Here is a 27920-nt window from a genome sequence, read left to right as displayed (position 1 = left end):
TGTAGTGGTTCAGCACACATGAAAGGTAAATCAATGACTATAAAGCTTTGTAGTTACAGATCGCTTTTTGAGAAAGTGTGCATTTTTTCTTGCTGGGAGGCATATAACAAGACACAGCTGGGAATAGAACTATCTCTGCCTTTGCAAGAATACAGGGGCTTCCTAAACCCTGTTCATTGCTTCATCTGGCATGTAATTAGTTTTTTGAGAAGACAGGGATCTAATTAAGACTGGTAGAGAGTTTTATTAATTTTATCTTTACAAATTAAAATGGTATTTAAAATCGTAACTACATGTTAGGGTAGGGTACCAGTGTTACCTGTTTTTTGTTTTTTGTTCTATAGTTTGCTTAGCATTTTCTGTAGGAATGTCTGCCAGGCAGTATTCAAATATGGTATGTTTGGATATAGTATAAAATTAATATTCTATGAACAATCATGCATCTTGAAGCATTCTTTGGCTCAAGAACAGCCCATATATTTAAAATTGTTATTTATTAGATGAACTGCTACTAAATATAGCTACATTAAAAAAAAAAGTTCTGTATGCTCCTGTTGCTTTCTGTCAGGAAGAAGAAACAGATTGTGTGATATTCAGGATTAGCTAAAATTTGTGAGAAGGTGGAAGAACTGTTTCAGATCCTCGCCAATGCTGCCACTTCAAATGTTTAAAAAGCTCTTGAACTGAAATTCCCTGCTGCTGTTATTCTGCACCCTCTTGAAATATAGTACGGGGTTATGCTTTGAATTTTTTCCCTGAGTCACATTGAGAGTTGTCAATGTCGTATTCAACCTACAACTTTGCTCTCTGAGCTACTAGTGAGAAAGAGAGGTAGCGTTTTGCTCATTAACATTTTACTCATGGAAATTAGCAAAGGAAACACAGTTGTTAGTTACCTTGCAATTGCAAAATTTTTCCATTAATTTTACTTAAATTCCTTCTCCATCCTGGCTTTAAATGGTTATGTGATTAGCCCTCTACTTATTCCCTGGAAGACTAACTCAAAGTTTAACAGGGTTCTCCATTTCTGATACTCAGTCAAGTTATACCTTCTCCCCTAATTTCACGTGGGTATGGTTTGCCATTTTTCCCTGGGCCGTTGTGTAAAAATTACACCCATCTTCATGCTGGCATACTGCAGAAGGTGCTGCAGCAGTCATCACATTTCCTACCATGCTTGCTCAGTGATTTGCCACACTCTGTGACAGACCTGGCTGTCTGGACCCACATAAATATTTTTAATCACTGTCCGTTCTTCCACATTTGTGGTTGTTTCTTGATGATGGCTGTACTCCCCTCAATTTACTGACATCTTTCTAATTTTAAGGATATCAGGACTGAATATCGTGTTAGAAGTGTGTCTGTGCCCTCAGACTGAAACTCTTGTACCTGAAGAGAAAGGAATAAAACCAATATTTCCTTGTCATCTCATACTGAATTTTCATTTTATTTGCTGTTTGTGAGTGCATGCTCTTCCATGACCATGGTATAGTGGCGGAGATAGGTATCCCAGTGAGGCTCCAAGTGTGAGGAGTGACCTACGCTGCTTTTCACGTTGCACCTTTCATCCCTGTAATTCTTGAGTCTTTTGGGCAGAGGAGACAAACTCCACTGGCATTGCCCCAGCCATGTAGCCCGTCCTTTTGTGTCTCTAAGCACAGGAAACAGAAAGGCTTTGACCATGTTAGTGTAATGGGGCAGGAGGATGAGCCAACCCCTCAGGTTTGCAAGCAGTCCTTGCATCTGTGAGCAGGAACAGCAGCTGTTGCCTTGGGTTTAAATGCGTGCTGGATATGGGACACTGCTGTACCACAATATAGACATTTTCAGAGGTGCTGGACTTCACCATAATGATCTGAAGATGGGACTCTGTGTTACTGTAAGCAATAGATAAATTACTGGCTGTAAGTATGCCACTGGTCCTGAATTATGTGAATGGATTATATTGGCATAAATGAATTACTATGGACATGTATTAACATGTATTAAAACTCTTGCTCTGTAGGATTTTGTCATGTTGAATGTGTGCACTTTTGGTTTAGAATCGTTTTAAAAGCAATAGTTTGACATTCAAATAATGTATTTGGAAGTTATACATTAAATTTGTACTAATGATAATGGAACATGAAAGTATGGAAAATAGAGAAAAGAATAATTTTAGTTCATAAATACAGTGTTTCAGCTATACCAAGAAGTATTCAGGTCTGACTTTAGAGGCAAGGGGAAAAGTTTCAGTTCTGTGAGATATATCAAAGAATGGATAAGAAAGAGTGTTTAAATTTGTTACTTTTTCCCTGCAAGCAGTGCCCACTGCGCACCTCATTAGATAAACGAGCAAAATGCCAACTAATTAATGAATGTGTAGAGTGTTCAAAGGACAATGCCTTAGACTTTCCTCCTTTTCTGAGCACTGCATGCAAAGGAAAGGAGCCCTTCTGCATGTCAGGGATATAATGAAGTTAAACAGTGAATATCTCCAGGGATTTATATGGGCTTAATTTTTGGTTTTCATTACTTCTAAGATGCTGAAAATATAAAATTATCTGATAAAATTTCCTATGTCAAGATTCTCTCTTCTTGGATAGCTATAACTTGTTCAGTTTGTAGTTTACCGTGTGCTTTGGGTTTCTTTGGTGGTTGTTTCTTCTTTGTGTCCTTCTATTTTAGTTTGAAAAATAACAACATAAAGGCTTTGTACAGGGGCTGGACAGGGTGTTACTTGTCAATTGATCTGAATTGAAAATCTGGTTACTTGAATTACAACCATAGGACCCTCAAAACAGGCTTCTAGTGGGATCAATGTAGATTAAACCCTTATGGCTTTAAAATAACTCTTAACTGGCTTCAAAAAGAGCATATCACAGTGTCTTCTGACAGCAGTGCTCTAAAATTAAAAGGTGGAAGCTGAAAAGAGAAAAAACTTTCTTCTCGAAAACCACTCCCAAAAAACCACCCAGAAAACCATGAACAGCAGCAAAAAAAAACCCCTGAAACCCCCCAAAAACCTTAACTAAAACAAAATCAGCCTCTAGAAAGGACATGGTGGAAGAAAATGGACCCCATGATGTAAATAAGGTGGCCAAAGGCACATGATGCTATGTGATGCTCTGGCTGCTGCAGAGCTGGGCCAAGAATTTACTGTCCTGAGCTGTTTTTAGCGCTCTGTTTCCTGAGGAAGACTGAAATTGGATGAAGAGCTAATGGGGAATACGCAGGAAGAATTCAAACCCACAGGATCTGCGGAGAGAAAGAATACAGACCCCACAAGTACAAAATGTATCCATGCTGGGAGGAGGGAGCTGCACCTGGTCAAACAGGGCAGCTTTACAAACGGGAGGCTTTAGTAGTTCTCAGTGAAATGGTCAGATTCTGGTGCAGTCTGGTTGTGGGCAACCTGGTTTTGCACATGTAGACATACTTGCGCCACTACAGGACACAAAATAACACGATGCGAACACAGGACTCTCCAAGGTAAAAATAAGAGCGTTCCATTTCGGACTCCAGCATTTATGGATTTCTAAAAGTGACAGTGGATTGGAGGGTGACGGTGACACTGGACAAACTAACTCCATCAAATTTCTCCTGCTCCATAAAAGAATGCAAAACAATAAGTTATTTACATAAAGTATGTGAGAAAGTTCGTTACAAGAATGCAAACATCAGAAGGCTTAGAAAAACTTTAAAAAACAGAGCAACATACTTGAATGTACCTCCTTCCAAGTGACACACAGCACATACATTTCTTGCCCCCCCAAAGTGTTCCTGATTTCCTAATTTTACTTTTGAAAGTCCCCTCACCTTTGCTAAAGTAATGATCAATCCTGTAGAATTTGATGTACTTACTAGAAGTTTTTGTGCCTTCCTCATTGGAGGCTTTGCTAAAGGGGAATTTTGGAGCTGCAGTTTTCTGTGCCCCCTTTATTTGAATGATGTGCTAAATCCAGCAGGGCTCTGTGAGTAACATTCCCCATTTGATTCAGGTGCAATTCAGTTTCATGAGAAGGCCACTAGCTCAATTATTCTTAGTGACAAATGCAAACTATAATAATTTTGACTCACCGGCACTGCTCATCTCTCTTTGGAGTCGTTCTGATCTGTCATCAATAGATGTGCTTGGGACTTTTCGTATGTCACCACACACGCACATTCTCCATCATCCAGAGGAAAAGATTACTCAGAATCACTTGTTGTTCTTTTCTGTATAATTGCTGGTGCATCATGGGGAGTTACGATGTGTGGTGAAGGGGGCTTGTGCACAAATTTCAATTCTTTATGGGTATCTGTCTATATCTAGCAGCAAAAAATAGCTGTGACTAATGCTGGGTCATCAGCTGTTGGATCACAAAGAATACAGAAACTCATTGAACTGCGGTGTTTCAGGAGATCTAAGGTGGCCTGAATATCTGTAAAAAAAATTGCTGAGATGCAGACATGCGCATTCAAAACATTTTAAAGGGTACTTCAAAAAGTGTTTAGAAATCCATGAAGATTGTTTCCATAAAGAATCTAGAAAATGGTATGAATGTGAAATAGTTGGCAATCCAGTTGTGTAGCAATATGCAAATAATAATGAAAAAAAAAGAAAAAGAGTGCTCAAAAATATTTGCATCCTTTGGAATACATACCAAAATTTTTAGCAAAGCAAGGAAGTACTTGTTTCTAGAAAATAATAGAAGTGTGGTAGGGGGCCAGAAGTCTCTTATTTTCTGTGCAACTTGCCTGTAATCTTCTTTGGCAAGTACTACAGTCTGCCTTGGACTTCAGTGGGATTTAGTTCAAGTTCTAAATTCTGTAAAAGAAAATAAACCAATCTTTAATATTGTGAGATTATTCTTTCTGTACTTGACTGACAGTCACTTTTTTCATAGCTGTGCAAATATATGCATGAAAACCCAAGTCCACCTCCTTTTAATTTTTGTCTCATTTGTGGCTTCTGATGCTTTCTCCCAGAATATAAAATTGGTTTTCGCTAATCATTAGTCTATTTAATGGCATCAGTTTTAAAATCACTGCTTTAAAAAAAGGTAGAAGGCTTGTGCTTTGGTAGCTATTTCCCCATGTGAAAGAACAAAAGCCTGTATAATTATTTGTATTTTAAAAAAACCTTCTGCAAATTTTTATTTCCAGAAGCGTATTATGAGATAGGCTGTCTTGTATGCTTCTAACGGTCGTGACTCTAACACTGTTTGTCTGTCAGTGTGTTTGGAGATACACATCACTTTGTGGTTAGTGTTTTATGCGTCTGAAACATTTACTTAGTGCTGTTTATGGTTTTGTCACATTACTGAGACTTTATTGTAAGGGTATTGTGAGTGAGTGGAGTGCAGCACACCCTGGTTTGTACTGCCTAAGAGTATTCGTGGATTCACTAAGTGTTGTGAAATTTTTTTATTGTTTCCCTCAGCTTTAGCAAGGCTTTGGCCACTGTCTCTCCCAATACCTTCGTGGCGAGGTCAGGGAGTGTGGGCTGCACGGGAGAACTGGCTGAGTGAGAGCTGGCTGCAGAGCTGATCCCAGAGGGTTGTGATCAGTGCCACAGTGTGCTGTCACAGCGGGGTACCCAGGGGTCAGTACAGGGCCCGGTACTGTTTAATGTCGTCAGTGGCCTGGAGGAAGGGCAGATGCCTCCACAGGGAGTTTGCTGTGATGACACAAAGCTGGGAGGAGTGGCTGATACCCCAGAGAGCTCTGCAGCCCTTCAGAGGGACCCCAACAGGTTGGAGAGGTAGGCAGAGAAGAGCAATCCAAAATTCAGCAGAGACAAATGCAGGGTGCTGCATTTGTGTTATTCCTGTTTATTCTGTTAGTCCATCTGTTATCCATTTATTCTGTTAGTCCAGCATTTATCCTGTTATTCCTCCTGTGGGAGGAATAACCCCAGGTGTCAGTACAGGCTCAGGGCTGACCTGCTGGTCACCCTCATCTCCTGTGGAGAAGGACCTGGGGGTCCTGGTGTCCACAAGCCAGGACAGCAGTGTGTCCTTGTAGCCGAAAATGACAATGGTAACCTAGGGTGCTTTAGGAAAAACATTGTCAGCAGATTAGGGAGGTGATTCTGCCTCTCTTCTCAGCCCTGGTGAGGCGCATCTGGAGAGCTGTGCTGAGTTCTGTGCTCTTCAGGACAAGAGAGACAAGGTGGAACTCCTGGGGCGGCTCCAGTGGAAGATGACAGAGATGATCAAGGCATCTCTTGAGGAAGCTGGGCCTGTTCAGCCTTGAGAAGAGACAACAGAGAGGGGGCCCCATCAGTGTCTGTCAGTGTCCGCAGGGAGGGGACAGAGCAGGACTGGGCAACAGGACAAGAGGCAACGGGGCAGGAACTGATGCCCAGGAAATTCCACCTGAAAATGAGAAAGATCTTCTTTTCTGTGCTGGTGACCAGGCACTGGCACAGGTTGCTCAGAGAGGCTGTGTAGTCTCCAATAAAGATGTTCAAGCACCATTTGAACACAATCCTGTGCCTTGTACTTTGGGGTGATCCTGCTTGGCCAGGGAGGTTGGACCAGATGACCCACTGTGGTCCCCTCTGGTCTGGCCCCTGCTGTGATTCTGTCATATGCAACAGACTAATAGCACAGCTGAGGTTTGAAAAGGCCTCTAAGATCATCAAGCTCAACTCTTAACACATTACCACCATGTTCACTAGTAAACCATATCCCCAAGTGCCATATCCATACACTTTTTGAATACTTCCGAGGATGGTGCTTCCACCACTTGCCTGGGAAGTCTATTCCAGTGCTTAATCACCCTTTTAATGAACAAGCAGAACAAAATTTGTGTTAGATAATTGTAAATGTACATTTATAAATACATTCTAAAAGTCTCCATATTTTTTTGCTGGAGACAAAAGTGAATACTAGCAGCAGTTGTTTACAAAATCTGCCAGGTAAGAAAATGCAAAATGCTGCCATGGTTCCGTTTCTGAGTATGAGCTTCAGTGGACCACTTCCTCAGCTGATGTGTGCTAAGTGAGATACAATCTTTTAAAAGCTCCAGAGTGGAAATCAAGATTATTTTTCCCATACTTCTATTTTTTTAAGAGCTCCACTTATTTATCATTTATTGTTAAAGTTATTTTGTTTGTTCTGTTTTCAACATAAAATGAAATGGTTTTCTCCAGGCTGCGACTTTATAAGACCTGTCTTTTGGTGGTGCCCATCAAACAGGACATACCTTTTTACCATTGAAAATTGGCTTGTAAGTCTCTTCTTCTGTCATTTACATGCATGTAATCTACACACAAATTGGAAGAATGGTTTGACATTGGTGTCTTTTGCAGTGTGTTTAAATATTAGTTTTGAACTGTACTTCACGTAGTCTAATTCACCTAAGGTCAGTTACAACAAAAAAATATTGTTTTTTTTTTCTGTTAACAAATCCCATTTTTTGTGTAAATAGTGTACCCTAGATGTTCATCTGGTCAATACCTAAATGCCTTCATCTACCTGTTCTCAAGGCATTTCTTCAAAGGTCATCTATTTCAGAAATGCTATTTGAAAGTTTTGTTTGGGTGCAATCCCACAGTTTGTCTTCCAAAAATCGTAATTTCTACCCTGTATTTGTGACGTGATTTATTGTCAGGTTATAAGGTTTCAAAGTGGATCTCAGAATAGAGAGTGTTGAGAGTGGCTTGTGTTCATGGTGGAAGGCTTTTTGGAACCAGTTTTATTTTGTTTGAGGACAAAGGCTGGTCAGAAGTAAAGCAATATGAATGGTCTGGTTTCAGGATCAAATGCTGGTCTTATTGAAGTAGAAAAGGACACTAAAGGCTTTGACAGTAATAGGAATCCACTGAAGAATTTGTAAGCATTTTCAAAGATAAGAAAACAAAAACTTGAAGATAGAAGTATTTACTGTATAATTATTGAATGTTCATGCAATGTTGCTCTGCTGTGGCATGTTGTGTGCAGATACTGAAAATGAAAGAATGTTGTGAGTTCATAGCTAGTAAGTGGTGAAAGAATACAATTCCCCTTGCATCTTCTGAGCTATATCTTATTCCTTTCTACAGTTTCACCCAGAAAAGAGTAAAAGCATGTTGTGTATATGATGTATACACAACAAATATTTCAGAAATAGTATGCAGATCATTAAAGAGGTCCTTTGGCCCAAAGTTGTCACCAGCATAATTTTTTTTTATTTTGTATGAAAGTTTCAGTCATATTTTTTCATTTCACCAACTTGTTCAAAACCTGACTTTGCCATATACTCAATACCACAGTAACATTTCATATTTCAGGTTTATCCATAGCTTGCTTTGCTGAGCTTTAGTATCCTTCTTTAGTTATAAAATTTTGTGCTGATTGCATTACGTCATTGATGAGCTAGATCTGAGATTTTGATGTATCATAAAAAAAATCTCTTCTGAATTCTGTAGCTTCGGATGTATTATGGTTAAGTCCTATTTACTCTCTTTTGTATTTTGTTATAGATCGGCATTACCATCAGATTCCACATGAAAAATAATCTTGTTTTCTTTCTTCATCAAGTTTGCTAGAAAAAATATTAGGACATAGAGATCTGGCTCTAATAGAGATGACTAAAACTGGAATAGAAACTAGATCACAATTTTCACACTTAATAAGGCAGTAAGTCAGTTGTTGCCATGGGACAGAGCTGGTTGAATTGTCATGACTATTCCATAGGCATAAATCTTAGACTTGCACCAGATGCTTCACACTGTTCCTGCTGTGCAAAACAGCTGGAAGTTCAGCTTAAAAGATTTCTTTCTTAGAGAAAAACAATGGGTGGCATGGAGCTGAGATAACCCGAAACTGACGGGAAGCTGCATCCCAGAGACAGCATTGCTGTTATGGCTTTAGGATGTGTATCTGATTATGGGGTTCGTATCATGATGCGTAAAACTGCAGTTCAAGGCTCAGGCAGCAATCCTACAGATGGATATAGGGAGGTGAAGCTGGTCGGTTTCCCTTTTATGAATGTACTTTGCTGCAGTAACTTTCGCTTTGCTCTTTTTTTCGGTTTTCCTGAGTATTTTCCTTTGCCCTGGAGATGCAGTTTTGGGGTAACATTTTGCCTGGGAGTATAATCAGTTAAGACTTTCTACTCCTTTTTAACTAGCTTTGAGAAATTGTAGTAATGTCAGATGAAGATGAATCTGCTTATTTTGTATTCAGTTGGGAAAGATTAATTTAAAAAATAGCAATTACATGGTGCATACCCATCTGGTTGATGAATTAGTTCTCCAATGGAGATGAACTCTTGCATAATAATTTTTGTGTAGAAGAAATAGATATGGTTAAAACACATTGGAAAATTCTTGCAATGAGACCCCTGTGAGTAAAATTGTTACTAAGCCAAGGCTGTCGATGTTAATACTATTTCAAGCAATAAGAAGTTTGCATTAAAAACATGAAACATGACAGTTTCCACTAATTTCTCTTGTAGTACTTTACTATTTGTTAAATAACAAAAAATTTTACTAGGCCATTTCGAGTATGAAGCTTGTTCTAAGCTTAGGGGTTCAGAAATATATGTATTGCAGGATGTCTTCTGTAGAGGGTCAGAGTAAAACAGAAACAGCACCATCATAGAGGCTTTGTTTACACCCAGGAGTTTAACTGTTCCTGTAGCTAAAGCAATATAACTGAATGAGCAATGGTGAACGTGTTTATGGGAATGGGAATAAATTATACTGCTGTAAGCTGTATTTAGTAACTGCAATAAGGGTGTGCTGAGGAGCTGCATTGCCAGAAGGAAAAATCATTTCCCTCACTGGAATAATCATGTTGTACTTCTATGTGAGGGCCAGGCCTAAATTAATTCCAGTTGCATTTGTGAGTTCTTAAATGAAAAAGCTGCTTCAAGAAAGGCTTTCTTTGGCTTTGGGAGGATTTGACACTGAGAGGTGTTGAACATCTGCATCTTCGCTGAAGTCTCTGCTGTTTAAGGTGCTGTAAGTCATCACGGTCATGTGTTTGTGGCTTGGCTCTAAATCTTGTTAAAGTCAGTGGGAAAATGCTGGGGTGGCTGGACGACAGGAACCTTTGGGAGACCTTTGTTTGCCTGGCATATCTTGTTCTCTGACAAACCAGGTGTGCCGGCAATAGGAAGCAGTTTATCCTGAGAGCAGAAAAATGTGCTGAAGGGTGACCATGTGTGACAATCTCAGAGGAGAGCTCAGATAAAAATCCAAGTTTTGTTTTGTTCAGTAGTTTCATTTCCACTTTTTGCTTCCATGATCCACATGTAACTAACAGGAGTTGACAAGCTGAAGCAAAGCACTACCACCTCTCTCTGGGGGAGGTGGAGTCGATTTATTCTCCCCGTTTCTGGATTCACTGGGCTCTGGATCAGATCCCAAGTTTGAACAGTCAGGTTTGAGCCTATTTCTAGCTTGCATTTTCCTTAACCTTTTAATTTATTCCTCCTCACAAGACAAACAGTATGTTGTTTGGTCACAAGTTTCCGTTTGGCAGCACCACAGCTGCTGCTGGCAGAGCTAACCACATGATGAAGAAAAAGGAAGAGAAAACTCAGTTCCATTGAGTATCTGCACATGAAGACATTGACCAAGCAGAAGTTAGCTTTGAAATCAAATCCAGCTTCAAAGTTAGGCTAGGTTGCTGATGTCTTTTCCCAGCTGAATTTTGAGTATCTGCACTCAAGAGGTTGGGAAACCCTTCAGTCCCTGTTCTTGTTCTCAATATTGGGACAAACCCATACCCAGAAATTCTGGAGGCAGCAAAGAGTGTGCAAGCAGCCAGTCAAAAAAAGTAAGGCTCTTTCACTACCTCTTTCAGTGGTAGAAGGAAGAAGTCATGGTTACAAATGTTTCTGGAAGATGGGGTTTGCTGAGAACAGGCATGCAGTTAAGTTCTCAGGAATTTTTTTGGGTATTCTGGCTTTTTTTCTGCATCACAGAGCAAAATTCTCTATATATGACTGCACTGAGATATAACATTTCCTTATTTTGGAATATTTCTTTATTTAAAATAGTGATACTATACATGGTGACAGATTAATTAGATTTAAATAACCCAGTCCTTAGGAAAAATACTCCAAGATGAGGAGATACAGATGCTGCCTATTCAAAATATCTAAAACATAATTAAACCAGGGAAGTGATAAAATGTTGAATTTTTACAGTGATGGGATTTTAACCAGCAGTTGTGTGGCAAAATCCATGGTCAGGTGTAATAAATGCTCCTTCTGCTTCAATTTGTGAGAACATTTGCAGCTGTTGAAGAAACAGGCATCTTTGTGTCTTAGTCAAACAATACATAAAATATTCCAGAATAGATGGTGTGCAGAAACAGGTGAGAGAGCTGTGTGTTAATAGATCAACTTGCAGAAGGAAGTGTGAGGGAATTGATTGCCTCTTACAGTCACTGGATTGTGAAAGTGGAACTCATTTAATGGAAATCCTTGAGAGAGAAACATTAAAAATCATACCTGGCTTCAGTTTCTTGTCTACATGGAAGCTGTATTCATGTCATTTAGAAAGATTGTATGAACCAATTTTCAACAATTTTTCAGCAAGTGCAATGCATAACAAAATTTCTTAAGACTGTACTATCCTGCTTTGACTTAACTCACTACAGAAATGAGCCCACACCATATATTATTTAAATATGTAAGTTGACACAATATATAGGATTTAGAATTGGAGAGAATATGAATTATACAACAGAAACCTTTCAGTGGGCTTCACAGCTGAATGTTTTTATTCCAAAAATTAAGACGGACACTAAACTTAAAATCAGAAGGACTTGATGGGTAGTTAGATGAATGAGCAAACCATCACACCTATTTGTCCTGCTCTCAGCTGCGAGTTTAGTGAAGATCTCACTGGCACGTAGGGAAAGCAGATGTAACTGAGCTGCAGAATCAGGATGGTGGTTTTGAGTGGCTGTTTTCTGATGAAACAGATTCAAGGAATCCACGTAGTGAAGTTGCTCTTCAGTGTGACTGTGGCTCTCTCAAATTTTAATTTGAACACAGATTGACAAAAGGTATAGATACTATGTAAAATAAAAAGTTTTGATGGAAGGAAGGAGGCCAAGACATCCAGATCCTTTGGTGAAACTAACAGAAATGTACAACACTGAGAAAGACTCCTGCTGAGTCTTGAGTCAACTACAGAAACCAGATAGAGGAAAAACTGGGCTTTACTAGTTCTCTAATTCTGGTGTTCAAAGAGTGACCTTTTTTTTTAAATCAGAAGTGAAATGTTACTCTAAAGGGAATATAATGCAGCCTTGATACTCCTTTTAAGAACACTGAAATCAGGATATGCCAATTTAGCAAAGTAAGCTTTCAAAATGGGCATGACGCTTTTTATTTTCAGCTGAGCACTTCAAAAGCCATCAAAATAGATGTTACCTTCTGTTCTGGAAACTGTCAGGAAGCTATAAATAAGCATAAAATAATACAGGAGCAGGAAAAAGTGTTGTGCCAGCAGTTAATGCTGTTGTTTCTAATTTTGTTGTTGTTTTTTTTTCTTCTTTTTTACAGTGTGTCCTATTCAGTGCATGTCTCTGAGGATTACCCAGGTACAGTGCAACATCCTTGCCCGGGACACATGCATATACATGTTACCACAGTTTGCTATATACAAATGAGAATATCTGAAAGGGTGTTGATGTCTTCCGGGTGCATCTTGTACTAATCATTTTCCATTAGTTAAGATTATTTTCAAGGCCACTTCCCCTTTTCAGGCATCATTTATCAGCTGGGTCAGGGTGAGAACACAGGTTCACAGGTTGTAGCTTGGGGTGCTGGTGCCAACGGGGGTAGGAGTGGGAAAGTGCGCAGCTTCTCTTTGGCATGCTGGATGAAGCTGTATCTCTGAGGAGGCTGGCGCAGGGCCAGCAGAGCAGTTCCTTGTGCTGGAGGCCCTAAGGAGGCTGCTGGTGCTCTCCAGGTTAAGCCTGCAGCTCCGTGCCTTCAGGGTCAGCCCAAGCCAAGCGCTCGTGTGCAGCTCCGTGGTAGGGCTGGCTCACAGAGGGGCTCCCAGCTGCCCAGCACAGCCTCCCTTCAGCGCTTTGAGCTGGGCTGGCAAAGGTGTTTGTGCAACCACGCGGCCAGTCTCCACGTGGTGTGTTATTCTTAGGAGACAGAAGCAGGTAAGGACAAAAGCAAGCTCTCAGGGAGCCTATTTCCCCGGTTTCCTTCACAAAGGTGCACAGATACTTCAGGCAGCACAGGCTATCAGAAGCAGAAGAGGGAAGTGGGTAAGACAGGTGCTGTGCAAGTAAAGGTTTATGGTAGTACTGTTGGACTGCACCACATTGTGCACCTGTGGTTATTTAACACTATAAGTACCGTGAATGATATGAAACCCTCTGGCCTTTTTTAATCTTTATCTGTCGCTTTTCTGAAATGTTTCTCAAAGAAGTATTGTTTCTTTTAGAAACTCTAAAGAAGTGTGACTTTGATCTTCTTCGCTGATAAGCAGCAGATTATGTCTCATCAAAACACCAGTGTTTGAAGCAGATAGACAAAGAAATCAACAGTGGTGCCAAAAAAATGGGTTCTGTGAAAGAATGCTAAAACCTCTATTAGATTTATTTTTCTTACCAGTAAAAACTGTGGAGGGGAATGTTATTAGTCTATTCAACATTTAGAAATGGGAGAAACTGAGATTCATAAAATGTGCAGTCATACCAGTGATAAACGGATTTACAGTTACTGCATTGAGCTGACAATGAACGGAGGGACAAATAGTTGAAAAAAATCTTCACCATGTGTTATTAACAGTTTCTTCCATTAAATATCACAAAATTTGACCTCTGGGAACGTTTAAGTAAATGGTTACTTGCGCAGCACATGGGAGCTCATTTCCTGGCCAACTCTTCTGTCTGATAGACCTCAAAATTTCCTTTTGAGTGTTATTTGCAGCATGTCCTGATAGCCTACAAGCTTGAGTGACTTTAGTGTCCCTAAAACCTGATGAATATTCTGTGCCATCACGCCCTGTATTTTAAAGGCAGATAGCAATTGAACATTTTCCCACTGTAGTTAGTTTGGAGCAGAGAGTAAATCAGTACATGCTTACTGATTAAAATCCAGCCCTTCAGGCCTTTAGAAGAGCTGATTTCAGTCACATCTCAAGCTTTTGCAGGATATATGTGTGCTTTATGATGATGAGATGTTCAGTGTGTTGGGAGCAATAAGGACTTTCTGCCATTTTGCAGCTTTGATCATAAAAAACTCGTTTTGACTCAGTGAGCCCAATTATTTGTCACCTTTTTTTGTCCTAAATTTCTAACCTAATGTTATTGCTGACTGTGTCTTCCTTCTCTGACATGTGTCTTAAGGAAGGTTTCAGGGATATGTCAGGGTGTGATGGTATCAAGTCTGGGAAGCTCTGTGCTGATGTCCTCAGCTGGAAGGTGTTCTTCAAGTACTGCTGCAAGGTGATAGAGTTCAGAGCAGCATGTGATCTCAAATTCAATTTCTCACAGGATAAACCTTTACAGATTAAGGTTTAAGTCCATTAGTGCATAGCCACAGCAAACTTTTATCCTGTGTAGATTAAGACTGTGTAGTACAGAGTGGATCAGATTTGTAAATCCAAGACAAGGCTGTCAGAGTTGATCATCTGATAAATTGCTAATGTGTGCAATAAAGATATGAAAGTAGGTGACATTAGGCCACGATGCAATTGATGCAATTCAGCTAAAATGCTACGACCAAAAGTAAATTTGGATACTAAATGAAGAGCCTTGGATAGCATACCTACTCCCACAGCCTGCTTTCCTGTAATGTATGCAGCATCACCACTTTGGTACTGACAACAGTGTGTAGCTGTTGCTGAATTACTTTTTGAAGCATTAAATAGAAGCAGCTGGGTTTTAAATTGTACCGATGGAAACCGTAATGTGACGTGACAACTTTCAATAATGGAAGGTATTTGAAGGTTTCATATTTAAGAGTGAAAGCTAAAAATGTGCTCACAAAGGCAGACTGAGGACTTAACAGTAAAAGTGTTGGGACAGTAATGTCTGAAAGTTACATATCCATTGCTGGAGTTGTGAAAACATAACTGAAAAGTTTAGAGCCAGGTAATAACAGTTTCAGCAAAATATCACTGTAACAATTTTCTCATAACATTGACACAACTGGAGGAAATAATCCTTCTAAGGAACAGTTATAGAATATAACATCCATGAGTAGACTGAAGTCCCACTTGCATGAGTGTATCATGACTCCTGTGGGAACCAGCAGTGCAGCAAGCATTTTGCTAATGCATTTATGTTCAGAATGATTTGTGTTGGCTGACAGAAACTTGTAGAACTGCTATAGTCTTTTATCCCTGTGATTTGTGGGTTACACACCTTTTTAGACTTCAGTAGATTGCAGCAGAGATGGAGAGAACCAGTTTGGCAGCTCGTAGTTTGCTGCATTCCTCTGCTAGGTCCAGACACTGTGTCCTCCATTGAAGAGGGTAAGTAGTCCTAGGTGTCAAGTGTTAGAAACAGGTTGTTGAAGAAAGCAAATCAAAGCCATTATCTTAATTTCAAGTCTCATCATATCGATGGAAGGAAAAAAAACCCAAATAGCTGCTGAAAAGCAAAAGAAAAAAAACAGCTTGGCAGTGAAAGTTATGTTATCCAGCTGCCAAGAAAAAATTACAATGGACGTAAAAATACAGTTAAAATCTGTAAAACTTGTAGCTGAGCAGTCCTTTTTCCATATATGTATGTCTGTTCTGTACAGAACATACTCTGTTCCTAGTTTTCTGTACAGCAACAGGCTGTAGCACAATGATTCCCTCTCTCCCTTCCATGTATGTGGTGTTAGGTCTTTTTAGAGCCAAATGATGGCCTCAGTTATCTCAGCTCATTAGACTCTATAGCAGTAACTTACACTCCCAAAACTGGGAAACAGATGTGCTTGTGTGGTATGTGCAAGGTGGACATGGACGTGATGGTGACGAGATGGAGAATGCAAACAGCGTCACGGCAGGGCTTCTTGCAGAGGGCAAGCTGCAGCTGTCCTGTGGCTGTAGCTCACAGCCCCTGCTGCCAATGGACAGAAGTGGGAGAAGGAATGAATGCTGACACAAGGGACCCTGCTTTGTTCACACGGTGCCATGGCTGTAAAACATGTACACACTACATGTCAGTGTGTAGCTGAGCAGCCCCAGATGGATGTTTTGCTGTGCCCACAGGAGTGCAGGCCTTGGGCCTCAGTGGTGTTGGCCTCCTGCAGCATTGCCTGCACACTGCCTGTGTGTGTGGAGCCAGCCCCAGATGCCTCGGATTGCCTCGCTGGACAGCACAGGCGTGGGAGTAGGCGAAGGTGTGGGGCAGGGTCAGAGCTGGCAGATGTGTGTGAGTGTGGCAGAAAGGCTGTTCTGCGGTGGCAGCCAGGAAAACCCATCTGTGCGTAGGGTGTAGCTGCTGCCCTGCCCAGCCTGGCGCACCGTGCGAGGAACAGCCGCAGCCCCGTGCTCCCTCTTGGGAAACGTGGCCAAGAGCTGCTGTGATACAAAGGATTATATTATTATGCTTTCCTCCCAGTTAATGTTAACACCTGCAGCATTTCACTGGGAGCACTCAAAAGCTTTGGGGCTGCAGCAGTATGCCTAAAATTGCGTGTGATTTTGTGCACGTTGCTGGTGTGGGACACAAGTGTTTAAAATTATAATACGTAAGTCACTTTATCTGTGATTATCCTAATTGTTGGCCTTTTTGCTCTAGAGCCAAGGTTTCAATTCAGCCCAGACCATTAGAAAACAAAGTATCATTACTTTCATAACCACTTCAGCAATACATGCAAAATTAGCTCCTGCAGACAGTACAGAAGACCCTGCTGCTTCTTGGTGTTTGTTAGGAAGCATTAAGTTGGAAAGAGAAAAAAGAAACAAAAAAGAAAAAAAAAAACAAAACAAAACCACCCAAACCCAACAGACACATTCCTTGGTCTAATCCCTACATTTTTAAAGAAAATTTGGTGAAATAGTTATAATATTCATGCATACCAATGTTTAGGTTAAATGGGAGGGATTTCTGTTCTCCCTGAATCAGGGTGAAGAAAGGTTATCCACAGATTTGAAGACACTTCAAATTACCTTTATGAAACTAGGCAAAATGAGGCACAGGTATTTGGCATAGTTGGCTGTTAACACCCAGCTCTCAGTGCAGCTTTCACTCTGCTTAGCTCTAGCTTGAGTTTTGGTGTCAGACATAGCAAAAACCATAGAACAAGTATTAATTTTGGGAAAAGTTGGCCACCCTAAGCCTTATGGGTTGGTTCAGAGCAGAGTTTGGTGTGATTCACAAAAGCCATGACATCGCATTCTATGGTTTTGCTTTATAAAGTTTGGGTCTGAATCTCCTGTACTTATAATATTTTTCTTTTTGTTAACAATTTCAAGGGGTGAAATCCAAACACACCAGGAAAGTGGTAGTGCGCAGCTTCCCTAAGCATCTGGGGAGTGGTTCCTTGTGACAAAAATCTGGGATAGGAAACATTGGAAGGGGCTGACAAAACACAATGGAACTTCACCATGCAAAGTGTTTTTCTTTTGTAGATAACACTTATGTTTCCAGTTCTGATAACGATGAAGATGTGTTAGTTACAACAGAGCCAATTCCAGTAATTTTCCACCAAATTGCTACAGGTAATCCTATATCTATGGAGTTTTATCAAATTCATAATTTTGGAGGAAAGCAAAGATGTTGTCTGAACTTAGAGGGAGATATGATGTTAAAGGCTTCAGCTGTACAGTTTGCTATTTTCTCTGGGCTTGTTCTAGTAAGTTGTCCAACATTTTAGAATAGAAGAAACTAAAATATTTCTTCTGGGGATCACTACAATTGTGTGCAGAATGTATTTTTTGCTTTTAATGTCTTGCAGCCTGTGCTAGAGCAATTCCCCTTGAATACAGCTAGAGATGCTGAATACTTTCCAATTATGAGTTTTCATGATCACTTGCTTAAAACTTCACTAAATCTTCACCACTGCAGATGAAACAGTCTGTAATTCTACTGCCTCTGGTGAATTACTTCAGGAAATGGTTCAGCTACTTCACTAAATTCCGCTATAGAAAAATTTTTTGTTTTTTCCCAATGATTTTGGGGGCCTTCTCATTATAAATTATTTCCTTATTTTCAGAAAGGTACATGAAAGGGTACATGCCTTGATACATGAAAGGGTATGCTTGTCAGACATACAGACACATTTTTATTGTATTTAATAAAGATTTGTGCACACACTTCATGGAGGCAGTTTAGATTCTAGCAGACAAATTCTCTGATTATTTCAGGCTGCAGAATAAACTGCAAGAGCACTCTTAATTCTGGCAGGTCTTCAGATAGGAACACTTGACTTTGTATTATATTATTATTATTATTATTACTACTACTACTACTGCTACTACTACTACTATTATTATTTAGGACATTTTTTTGCATAACAGAGAATTATTTTGAATTCTACTGTGGGACCAGTATGATCTTCACTCTCTATCTCATTAATACTGATGTAAATCAAGAATAATCTTACTGAACTTATTGCTTGAAGGGGCACAGAAACACAATCTTGCTGTTATCATCAGAAGTTTGTGATAAATTTTACTTGCAAATATTTCTTTACTTTGAATAGAAATTAAGCCTGTAATTTACAATACAGTAAAAACCTATCTTTTATATAGAAGGTTTTGTTTTCCTGAGGGGTTTGATTTCTCATTCTTTTATAAATGATATTAAATTAATGAATGACACTAAATTGTAAATCACGAATTGGGAAAAACAAAAATCCTATATGGATCAGCTGAGTTTCTATTCACACTTTAAAAAAGTCTTCCGGGAAGTAGAGGCTTCCTAATTTTAGACTGTTGCATTGTAAACTCTTTGATGCATTTCATATCTGTAACTTTTTGTTCCTTAATTACTCTACTACTGCAACTAAGGATTCCTAGTCTGCATATGCAAAACTATTTTCACTTTTTTTTCCACACATATGTTCCTTGTTTTCCTTTTTTTCTTTTTTCAAGAATTAAGAAAAACCAATGATGTCAACTATTGCTTATCCATAAAGTCAAAATTACAGAGGGAGAATGGAGAGGTATGTATTTCTTGTATGTATATTTTAACAGAAATTATTTTAAGGAACAAAAGAAAATAATTGAATTTGAATATTTAGCATAGACTTCCTATCAAAATGTGCTTGTTCAATCTGTGCATGTTTACATGTTTTAGAATGTTACCATATTTCACTGGGTTTCATAAATGGATTAACCAGCGATTCACTTAGTTGGGATAGAGATTCTCCTTCTATCCTAGGAAGTATGTTTTTGGTGTTTCATTTTTTTGTCCAACTGTTGTAGACTCTTTTGGCCCTAAATATACAGCTGTCCTGGAAAGGTGGATAGTGATTTCATTACCTTTTACCCTACTCTGGCACATAAGACCACATCTCAATTACTTTCTCCTGAGTGCTCCTTCAAATATCCCCCAGCAATATCCTCCTGCAGACTCTAGACCTCTGTAGGACTCTTCTCACCATGAGCAGAGCCTTGAGTGTTAGGGTCTTCCTAATTCGGTGGCATTTGCCCTGTGCCTCTTGCACAGCTCTCTGGCCAGTCTCACTGAGGAAGAAGAGGCATAAGGGGGAAACCCACACTTGGGGCTTGGCTGTGTCATGGCCTCAGAGAAGGCACCCAAGTGCTCCTGCCTCAGGTGAGGGGTTGGGCGTTTCAGGACTTCAGGTGCTTGACCTAAAGTCTTCCTTTGGTAAGGGTGGGTGCTGAGTTTCTTAGCCTGAAAATCAGAGGTAAGCATGCCTGGGTGCTATGTGTATTGGGTTTTTTAGTAAATGAAATGTCATTTGACGTGAAAAGCTGCACTGAAAATACTTTCCTTCTTCTGCCTCATCGTTGTATTCATTGTATGCTCTGTGAACATAAGAAAAACAAGTGTGGGAAGAATTTACCCATTTCCTTAAAAGCCTGAAATATAGTTAGCTTCTGTGGGACTGAGTTTGAGCTTCTATTTTGTTTCTAGTTGAATGAGGGTACTTAAATGTGAAAGTACTGAGAAAAACCCATTTATAAAAGAATCTCTTAACACTGGTGATTTCTGTTGGCTAGACAGTTCAAGGTTTGGTTAGGATATGATGGGCTTGTCACTATTCTAATGTGAGAGTTCTGTGTGGAATTTTTGTTCAGTTGATTTCTGTTTTGAAACATACTTCCCTCTGAAGTAATTTTGGTATAAAACAAAGACGACTTAAAGTTTTTTTGTCTATTTTCAGTGAAGTAGAAGCAGAAATTATTTTTCATGTCTTGACAGAAATTGCCATGAGATTGGGTGAATACACCTTTGCACTGTATGTATACATACAGTGAATAGAGCAGGAATTTAGAGGCAGAGGTAGTAAATGGGATTACAATATCTGACCACAGAAATTGGTGATAAGTGTGTATACCTACTGACATTTATGGATGTGGAATTTAAGGGTAACTTCTGCTTTTTTGATTCATATTTCTGATTTCTATTCCATTATGGCATGTCTGTGTAGAACATGAGTAAGAAAAAAGGGGTTGAATGCATTATGTTCAGGTTGAAGTGAAGAATGATGATTTTACTAGGTGTTCTTTGGGGGCTACTGGTCACCATAGGGCCTAGAAATAACACGTGCATTGTGGGAAACAAGAATTACTCTCTCAAGTAATTATATAGTTATAAGTAAAGGTTCTAGTGGTGGGAAGCAAATATAACATTTTATCTCATGCTGAGTTGCAGCCAGTACCAGGATCAGTTCAGTTTACTTGATATTATTCACAAAGCAGCCTATTTGGAGCAGGCTTTACTTAGGTAAGCGTAGGACTCTCTAATCCTTACTTTTCACTGTTTCAGAGAAGAGCTACTCAGAAAATTAAGTTTGAAACTTTCCCTGCACCAGGATGGAACTTCTGTTAAAAACAATAATTAAGCAGCAGTGTCAGGTTTTCACAGAAGGAACCATAAGATATTCCATGTTTGGACTTGTTTCCTGAAACTATTAGGGTTTAATTATGAGAATAAAGCAAAATAGAATTGTAGTAGGTTGCTGACACACCAAAATATCTATGTCCAGAACCAGCCTTGATGAGAAAGTTAGGCTTTGTTTAGCAAAAGCACGCAGTGAAGTATCCCCACAAAGTCTGCTGAATTATCCAGTTCTTTAAAATACCATGCTGTGTTTCTAACCACACAAGTATTATTTCTCCAACATATATTCAAGGTGTTTTTATGTACCCTGTATTAGGTGCTTTTTTTCATGTGATATTTCATTATTCTTAAAATGGGTCCTCTGGAAAAATTATACTAAAAGATCTCTTAAGAAAGGATGCTATGGGCTTATTCATAAAAGCATAATTGCTGTAGTTACATTTAGATCTGTACATGCAAGGTCAACATATTGTTTCTATCATTGTTAATTTTCCTTTTCCATTAAGGAGTCACGACACAGCAGCACAGTTGAAGAAGACTCTGAAGGAGATAATGACTCTGAGGAATTTTATTATGGAGGACAGGTAATGCAGGAAATTTTTTGCACCAGTTCCAGGAAATATTTGAGAGTTCTTATGCTCATTCCATTACAAATTTATAATATTTATTTTCCTATGTTTTTTTCAGTGTTGAGTAGAGTGGCATGTGTATGTATGTACAAAACATAGCATTTTGTGGCATAAATAGTGAATGTGCTCAAAGTTATAATTGCAACATTTTCAAAATAACATTACTTGCTTTTGCAAAGCTATAAAAATGGAAAAACCAAATACCCTCAGAAAGCTTGAAAATAGAAGCTACTTGCTTACTTCCAGGAAACAGATAACTGGCTCTGTAACCACTTTCACCCCATTATTAATACAAATGGGAAGTCAGACTGGATCCAGATCTGTTTCCTTTCTGGAGAATGGCCATTTTTTAAAGTAAAGAGCACTGCATTTTTATGGTAAAAATCGTTATTACAAAACAATTTAGGTCTAGGCAATAGTCCATTCTTTTTCTGAGCTCTAGAGTAAAATTCACCTTGAAAAATGCTGCATATTTTAGATGATTGCACTGCTCTGTGTCTTTCCTTCTTATTCCCTCAGCAGAATTAATTCTTACATTCTCTTGTGTATTGGGCAGTAAAATCTTTTCATGCCTTTTTCTTTTGCAGTGTGCTTTGCACTGCTAGTCTCTTTATTCAGATTTCTCTTGTTTTTTAGCCTCAATGTTGCCCCAAGGAGTCATTCCTCGCTTATGTTTATTAGAACTGTTTATTTCGATGAGCGCTTTAGTGAATTACGGTCGCTGTGGGTGAAGGCTGTCCCTTACCTCAGCCTTGAGGCTGAAGCCATCCGTGCCCTGGGTGCAGAGCCAAGGCTGCAGGATCACGGCAGCCGTGCCAGCGGGGTGGGTCGGTGCAGAGAGCGTGGGATGCTGATGGGCAGGACATCGCTGAGCCTCCTCTCCTGCAGAGCCAGCAGTGCGCTGGGGCTAGCACACAGGATTCATGTTGAGGTGCTGTACAGTTCAAAAAAACCAAACCAACAAAGCCCCACAAACAAACAAACAAGCAAGCAAGCAAACAAACAAACAAACAAACGCCATGCCCCCGAAAAGCTATTAAAAATTATATTGAAGCTTGAACTGACATGATTTATTTTCATTGTCTGAAATAGCCAACATGGGGAATTGACTCGTGTTCGCCTTAGAAATGACTGCAGGAATTGCCTCCCTTCAGCTGCTGACTCCTGCAGCCCCATGCTGGGGAGTGCTGGGGAGGACCATACACATAATTCACTGCAAAGAGAGATGTTTTATTTTAATCTGCCTGAGAGGAAAAAGCTTCTGATCTTGTCCTGTAGTGATGAGTTGTGTGTACTCGCTTCATTTTTCAACTCTGAAGGAAGGGCAGTAACCTCAAGGTGAAAGAAAAGGCAGAAAACAGCTAGGAGTGCTTATTTCTTGAACCAGGGCTGATGCAGTTGGTGAAGGATGCCTGGCAGCGCCCATATGGATTAATAAATATTAGCATTGCCTGTGAGATACGAACACAGATAGCAGTACAGCATTTTGCAAGGCATAGAAGACCTGTGTAATAGCCAAGACTGGTTAGAATTTAAGTGCCTGATATTAAAATGGAAACTAGATTATATTGCATTGTCTTCACTATGAGGTAATACATTTAATGGAAGGAATAGTAACTGGAAAAAAAGAAAATCAGGTCTGCAATAAAAATAAAATATCAGTTGATTATGACTGTTTTGAATATAAAATATCCGTAAACAAAATACAGTGAACTAGAAAATAAAAAAGGCCTCACAGAAAGTGTATTTAAAAAGAGGAAAAAAAGACATGTCTAATTTAAAATTTCATGGTCAAAAAGATAAAAGTCTAATGAAGACATTTGGAGTTAAAAAATAACACTGCGGACTCAGAAAATAAATAGGAAATCAGATAATGAGCAAAGTTCCTTGAAAGACAAAAAAGAACAGTCCTTTTTCAAGCAGAGGGATTGTAGGAGTTATCAAGTGAGCACCAGGTGTATTGGGTAGACAAAAGGTTTGACCATATACGTGGGGAACAAACAAGACAGGCTCCTTCCTTTGAGACAAGTGCCCACGGAGAGAGAGGGGGCAGAAATACTGACTGTAACAAATAGAGGGGAGAGATGCCAGTGTAATTGTGTGCAGTACAGTTGGGAAGGATGGAGGTCAGGATAATTGTCAGCATTCCTAAGTGGCTGCAGCTGGAAAGGCAGGAGAGCTGCTGCGGATGGAACAAGGCCCATGGAAGATGGCGTGTGGCATTTGATGGGCAGTGTAAAGAAGATGCAACCTTTTGCTTGTAAATTAAGTGTTTGTATCCACTTCCTAAGCACCTGCTTGTAATCCTCCCTAAGGATTTAGTGGATAAATACTTTAAAGTAGCTAAGTGGTTCAATAGTCTAAGGCCTATTGATTTTCAATGGGATTTAGGTTTGTAAATCGCTTAATCTCCTTCTAAAAAGCAACCTTTTGTAAAATAATCTGAATAAGGTCTTAGATAAAAAACAGAGACTTTCTGAACATAGACCTTTCAGTCACAGCAGAGTTACCAGATTTTTTTAGCTTTTATATTCACTTTTTCTGCAACTCTGCTAATTCTTTCTTTGAATCACTATCTTCTACATTTGCAAAAAAGAACAGGACATGAAAACAGAAATACTACTGCCTTTGGCTCTCTCTCTGCGTGTCTATTGTGCTTCTGCTACAAGACATACTTGAAAATGCAGAAATACAAAACCCTGACAGCCTCCTCTGCGTACATCAGTATGTCTGTGGCACTAATTCAGGGGTGGGAGGTACCATACTGTGGTCTTAAAATTTGCCAGAACAGTGTTTTATTTCCTTTTTGAGTTCATAGCCTCTTGCCATGAGAAAATAGATTAGAAAAACATTATTTTAAGCAGTGTGGTGTTCTGCACAATGTTACTTTTGTATTTTACTATTATTGAAACATAAGACTGATTAAAAAATCTGGTTTAGGACCGACAAAAGTGGCAAGTGCACCACTGCTACGATTTGTGAAATGATTGCTGTGCTTTCTTTGGAAGCAGGACAGCAATTATTTACGCATCTTTAAAGAATTCTTCTTTGAGTAATGAGCATGGAAAAAGGATTGGTTTCCCCCTACCTAAAGTGAAAAAAATTGCAATAACAATTTTCTTCCCGTGCTTGTCTACTTGGAAAATTGTTCTGACATGCCTGCCCAAACCAAAGAAGGATACTTTTTTATAATCTTCTGGTTATGGATAACATTTATATCTCTGACAAATACATGTCCGTGCCATGCTGATGAATTTTGTGCCTTATACTTAAAGAATTCTAGGTCTAAGTCTAATCAAATTGCTCTCTGCTGGTTTTCAAATGTAAAAAGGTGATCATCTGATTATTATTTGAATACTACTGACATTTAATTAAATTGAAGAGCACATGTCTAAGTATCAGACCTGAGAGTGTCATAGAACTGGTTTCCTATAGATTTGGGTGTACAAATGGAAGAAATAGTACTGCATGTGGGTGTGGCTCTGCAACAGCAAGAATTCTCTGCAGGATTCCTACGTAAGATTATATATATAATCTGTGGGTCTAAAGGGATAAATTGCATTCTGCTGCTTTGCTTTCGGAATTTGTCAACGCTACAGACCAAATCCTACGCTCATTTCTGAATCTGTTCAAATCTAGGGAGTTCATTGACTTCTGTGGAATTACTGTCATTCTAATTGTTCTAAAGACATAGATTTAAGTTCACACAATCAGGATCATTTTGCTTGAGAAGAAGGTAATAATAGACAGATGATGAATAGATTGTTACATGCCCAAAGAGGTATTTTGGACCTTGTAGAAGGTAGAAGGATATTAATTATTTTGACTAAATACAGTCCAACCAAACCATTTCACAAGTTTTGCTTTTTGGTATAAGCACAAAGATAACTTTCTCCATTTTTCATGTAGAGTTTGAAAAAAGAAAAAGGGAGGGATTGGTGTTTAGATGTACACTTCTTTATACCTTCTCTGTTGTAATACTTAACACGAGAAAGTGTTCTTTTAATTTTACTTTTTTCATCTGATATTACTGCACTGGTGGGCAGAATGTAGCCAGTGAGTAACCTAAAAATGTAATTTAGATGCTGAGGTGGGGGTATAGAAAATAGTTTCATGCTTCTCTTGTGCCCAAGCCATTCTGTATCTAGTATATTTGAGAGTGTGACAACAAAGCAAGAGTGAGCAAACCTTTGTGCTGTAGTGGTTGGACTAGGATGACAAGACTGGGGACATCTGGTTCTTACCCTACTTAACATTTTTAAAATACACAAGAACAAACCCTGGGACAAAATAGGACAGATGGACGAGTCCTTTGCAGCTTCTTTTCCCACCAACAGGAAGACAACCCTCAAAACACTTCAAGGCAAAGGTGCCTGCTTTGAAAATCTTACTGCTTTAGCAGATGAGGTGGCCTCAGGGCTTCAACTCGTCTTTCTAAGTGTGGCATTAAAGAATCTTAATGCAATGTCTTTTACAGAGAGTAAATAGTTTAAATCAGGTGCCAGAAATGAAATACAGAACTCCCAAGATATTTTTCTTTCCCCAACAGGTTAGCTATGATGGAGAACTTCACAAGCACCCACAGCTGGAGGCTGATTTAACAGCAGTGAGAGAGATCTATGGACCTAATGCAGTATCTCTCAGGTATGGCACTGGCCTTTCTGTATTGTGGAACCTTGAATGTTTTGGACTTTGAGTTCTCTATGGACCTTCCCTGGCTGCCAAAGCACAAGTCTTTTCTGATCATCTCTACATGTTGTGTGACAAAGGAGGAAGCACCGCAAACCAGCGTCAGTGCTGGGTTTTTGGGGGTTCTTTTGTTGTTCAGCATGGTTGCAGGTAGCTGTGCTGAAAGCAGCCCTGTACTAAAACATCGTTGTCTTTTGCAGTTCTAGTCAGGCAGCTGTGTTTTGTTGTAAATTACTATTCAACATTTCTCTAAACCCTTGTTAAACTATTCTTCTGTCATATTCTGTATTTTGCCCTGGAGGTGAACAAGAGGAAGGGTAAGAGATTTAATAAATACTTTCCCTAGGGAACAACTGAAGGAATTGGATTTGTCTAGTCTAGAAGAAAAAAAGAGAGAGAAGACACAGTAACAGTTTTTCTTCTTCAAAAAAGCTGTTTGCAGGTAGAATGAGTGATCAAATACTCTGTATTGTCATCATGAGAGAGACAGTAAGAAGCTAGGATTTGATCAGAGATTAGGGAAGTTTTCAGATTGTGGGGATCTAAAGTACCCTGCACAGGGAAGCAGTAGAACCTTGGTCAGATGTGAATTGCTAAGAGTAATTACACACTGATTCTGTTGGGCACATATGAATGTGCACGATTCTGCCATAGTGCATGTCACATATGTATTTTAATAAGCATCAGGTAGTTTATAACTTCATTTTCATTAATGTAATCTTAATAATTCCATGAAAACAATAGGTAGGTGAGATGTAACAGACTTGTCCTGTATTGCAAGGAAAATACTGAAGCTGTCATACAAACCAAGTAAGGAGAAGAGAGACCATACCTACAGCTGTGGTGTACTATACCTTTTGAAATTAAATGGAAATTTATCACACGTCAAGAACCTGAGGAATCGAAATCTGAATAGCTGCATATAGGTTTAGGAAATGGATAAATGTGTACTTGCTAAACTGATAACTATGAAATTCCTGCAAGTTCCTAAAATGGAAACATTATGTATAACCTTTCGAAAACTTAAATGCATATATTTTATTGAATCAGCTGTTTCACTGGAAACACTGTGGTCCCCCTGGGCTCACTCTAGTAGAAACTGGTACCTATGGCTGCTTTTGGCATGTGTAAAACTTTAATGCTTTATCCACTCTATTGCAGCTGAAAATACTTACAAATTCTTGGAAATAACACCCCACAGGTGTTATTTTAAGTGTTCCTTTTCATCCTCCTTGTGCAGCTCCACTTCTCTAAGAAGAGACAAGTTTGTCTGACAAGGGTATTGACTGAGAGTGGATATTTCCTAGACAGTGGACCCTCCTTTCAGCAATCTTTTGCTGTCACAGAGTCAGTTTTACATGCAAAAGCGAAGTTTCTGTATTTGCACACTTTTCACCACTGCCCTTAGAAATCTGGCCACAAAAGCCCTGAGAAAGTGATCCATCCAGCTGATCTCTTTACATTGCTTATTCATTTATGAGCAGAGGACCTCTGGGAGCTTCAAACTGAAGATGTGTTGATGAAGCTATTGTAGAAAGCAGATCATAAGATGCAGGTGTTCGAATAAAACATGATTTCCTCCTCATGTCAGCTTGGGAAATTAAAACTAGTGTCATGTGTCTAAGATGGTAGTGGGGTGGGGGCAAAGGGATTTCAAGTGAATATGGAAATGTCACAGTAAAAACTAATTTTTATC

General features: G+C 39.3%; 1 protein-coding gene across 2 annotated transcripts in view; it reads left to right on the top strand.

The window, feature by feature from the left end:
- Positions 1-27920, top strand: part of PARP8 (poly(ADP-ribose) polymerase family member 8) — a 121416-nt gene that overhangs the window by 42299 nt on the left and 51197 nt on the right. For both annotated transcript variants that reach the window (XM_054281891.1, XM_054281882.1), the window contains exons 3-7: positions 12478-12515; positions 17504-17593; positions 18968-19038; positions 21413-21490; positions 26085-26179. In XM_054281891.1, coding sequence (XP_054137866.1) covers positions 12478-12515; positions 17504-17593; positions 18968-19038; positions 21413-21490; positions 26085-26179 — 372 coding nt within the window. The remainder of the gene's footprint in view (positions 1-12477; positions 12516-17503; positions 17594-18967; positions 19039-21412; positions 21491-26084; positions 26180-27920) is intronic.

Source organism: Melozone crissalis, unplaced genomic scaffold (assembly GCF_028551555.1).
Source record: "Melozone crissalis strain CALT ecotype California unplaced genomic scaffold, PUWL_Pcris_2 ptg000005l_1, whole genome shotgun sequence".
Lineage (NCBI taxonomy): Eukaryota > Metazoa > Chordata > Aves > Passeriformes > Passerellidae > Melozone > Melozone crissalis.
This window is presented reverse-complemented; position numbering and strand designations above follow the sequence as displayed.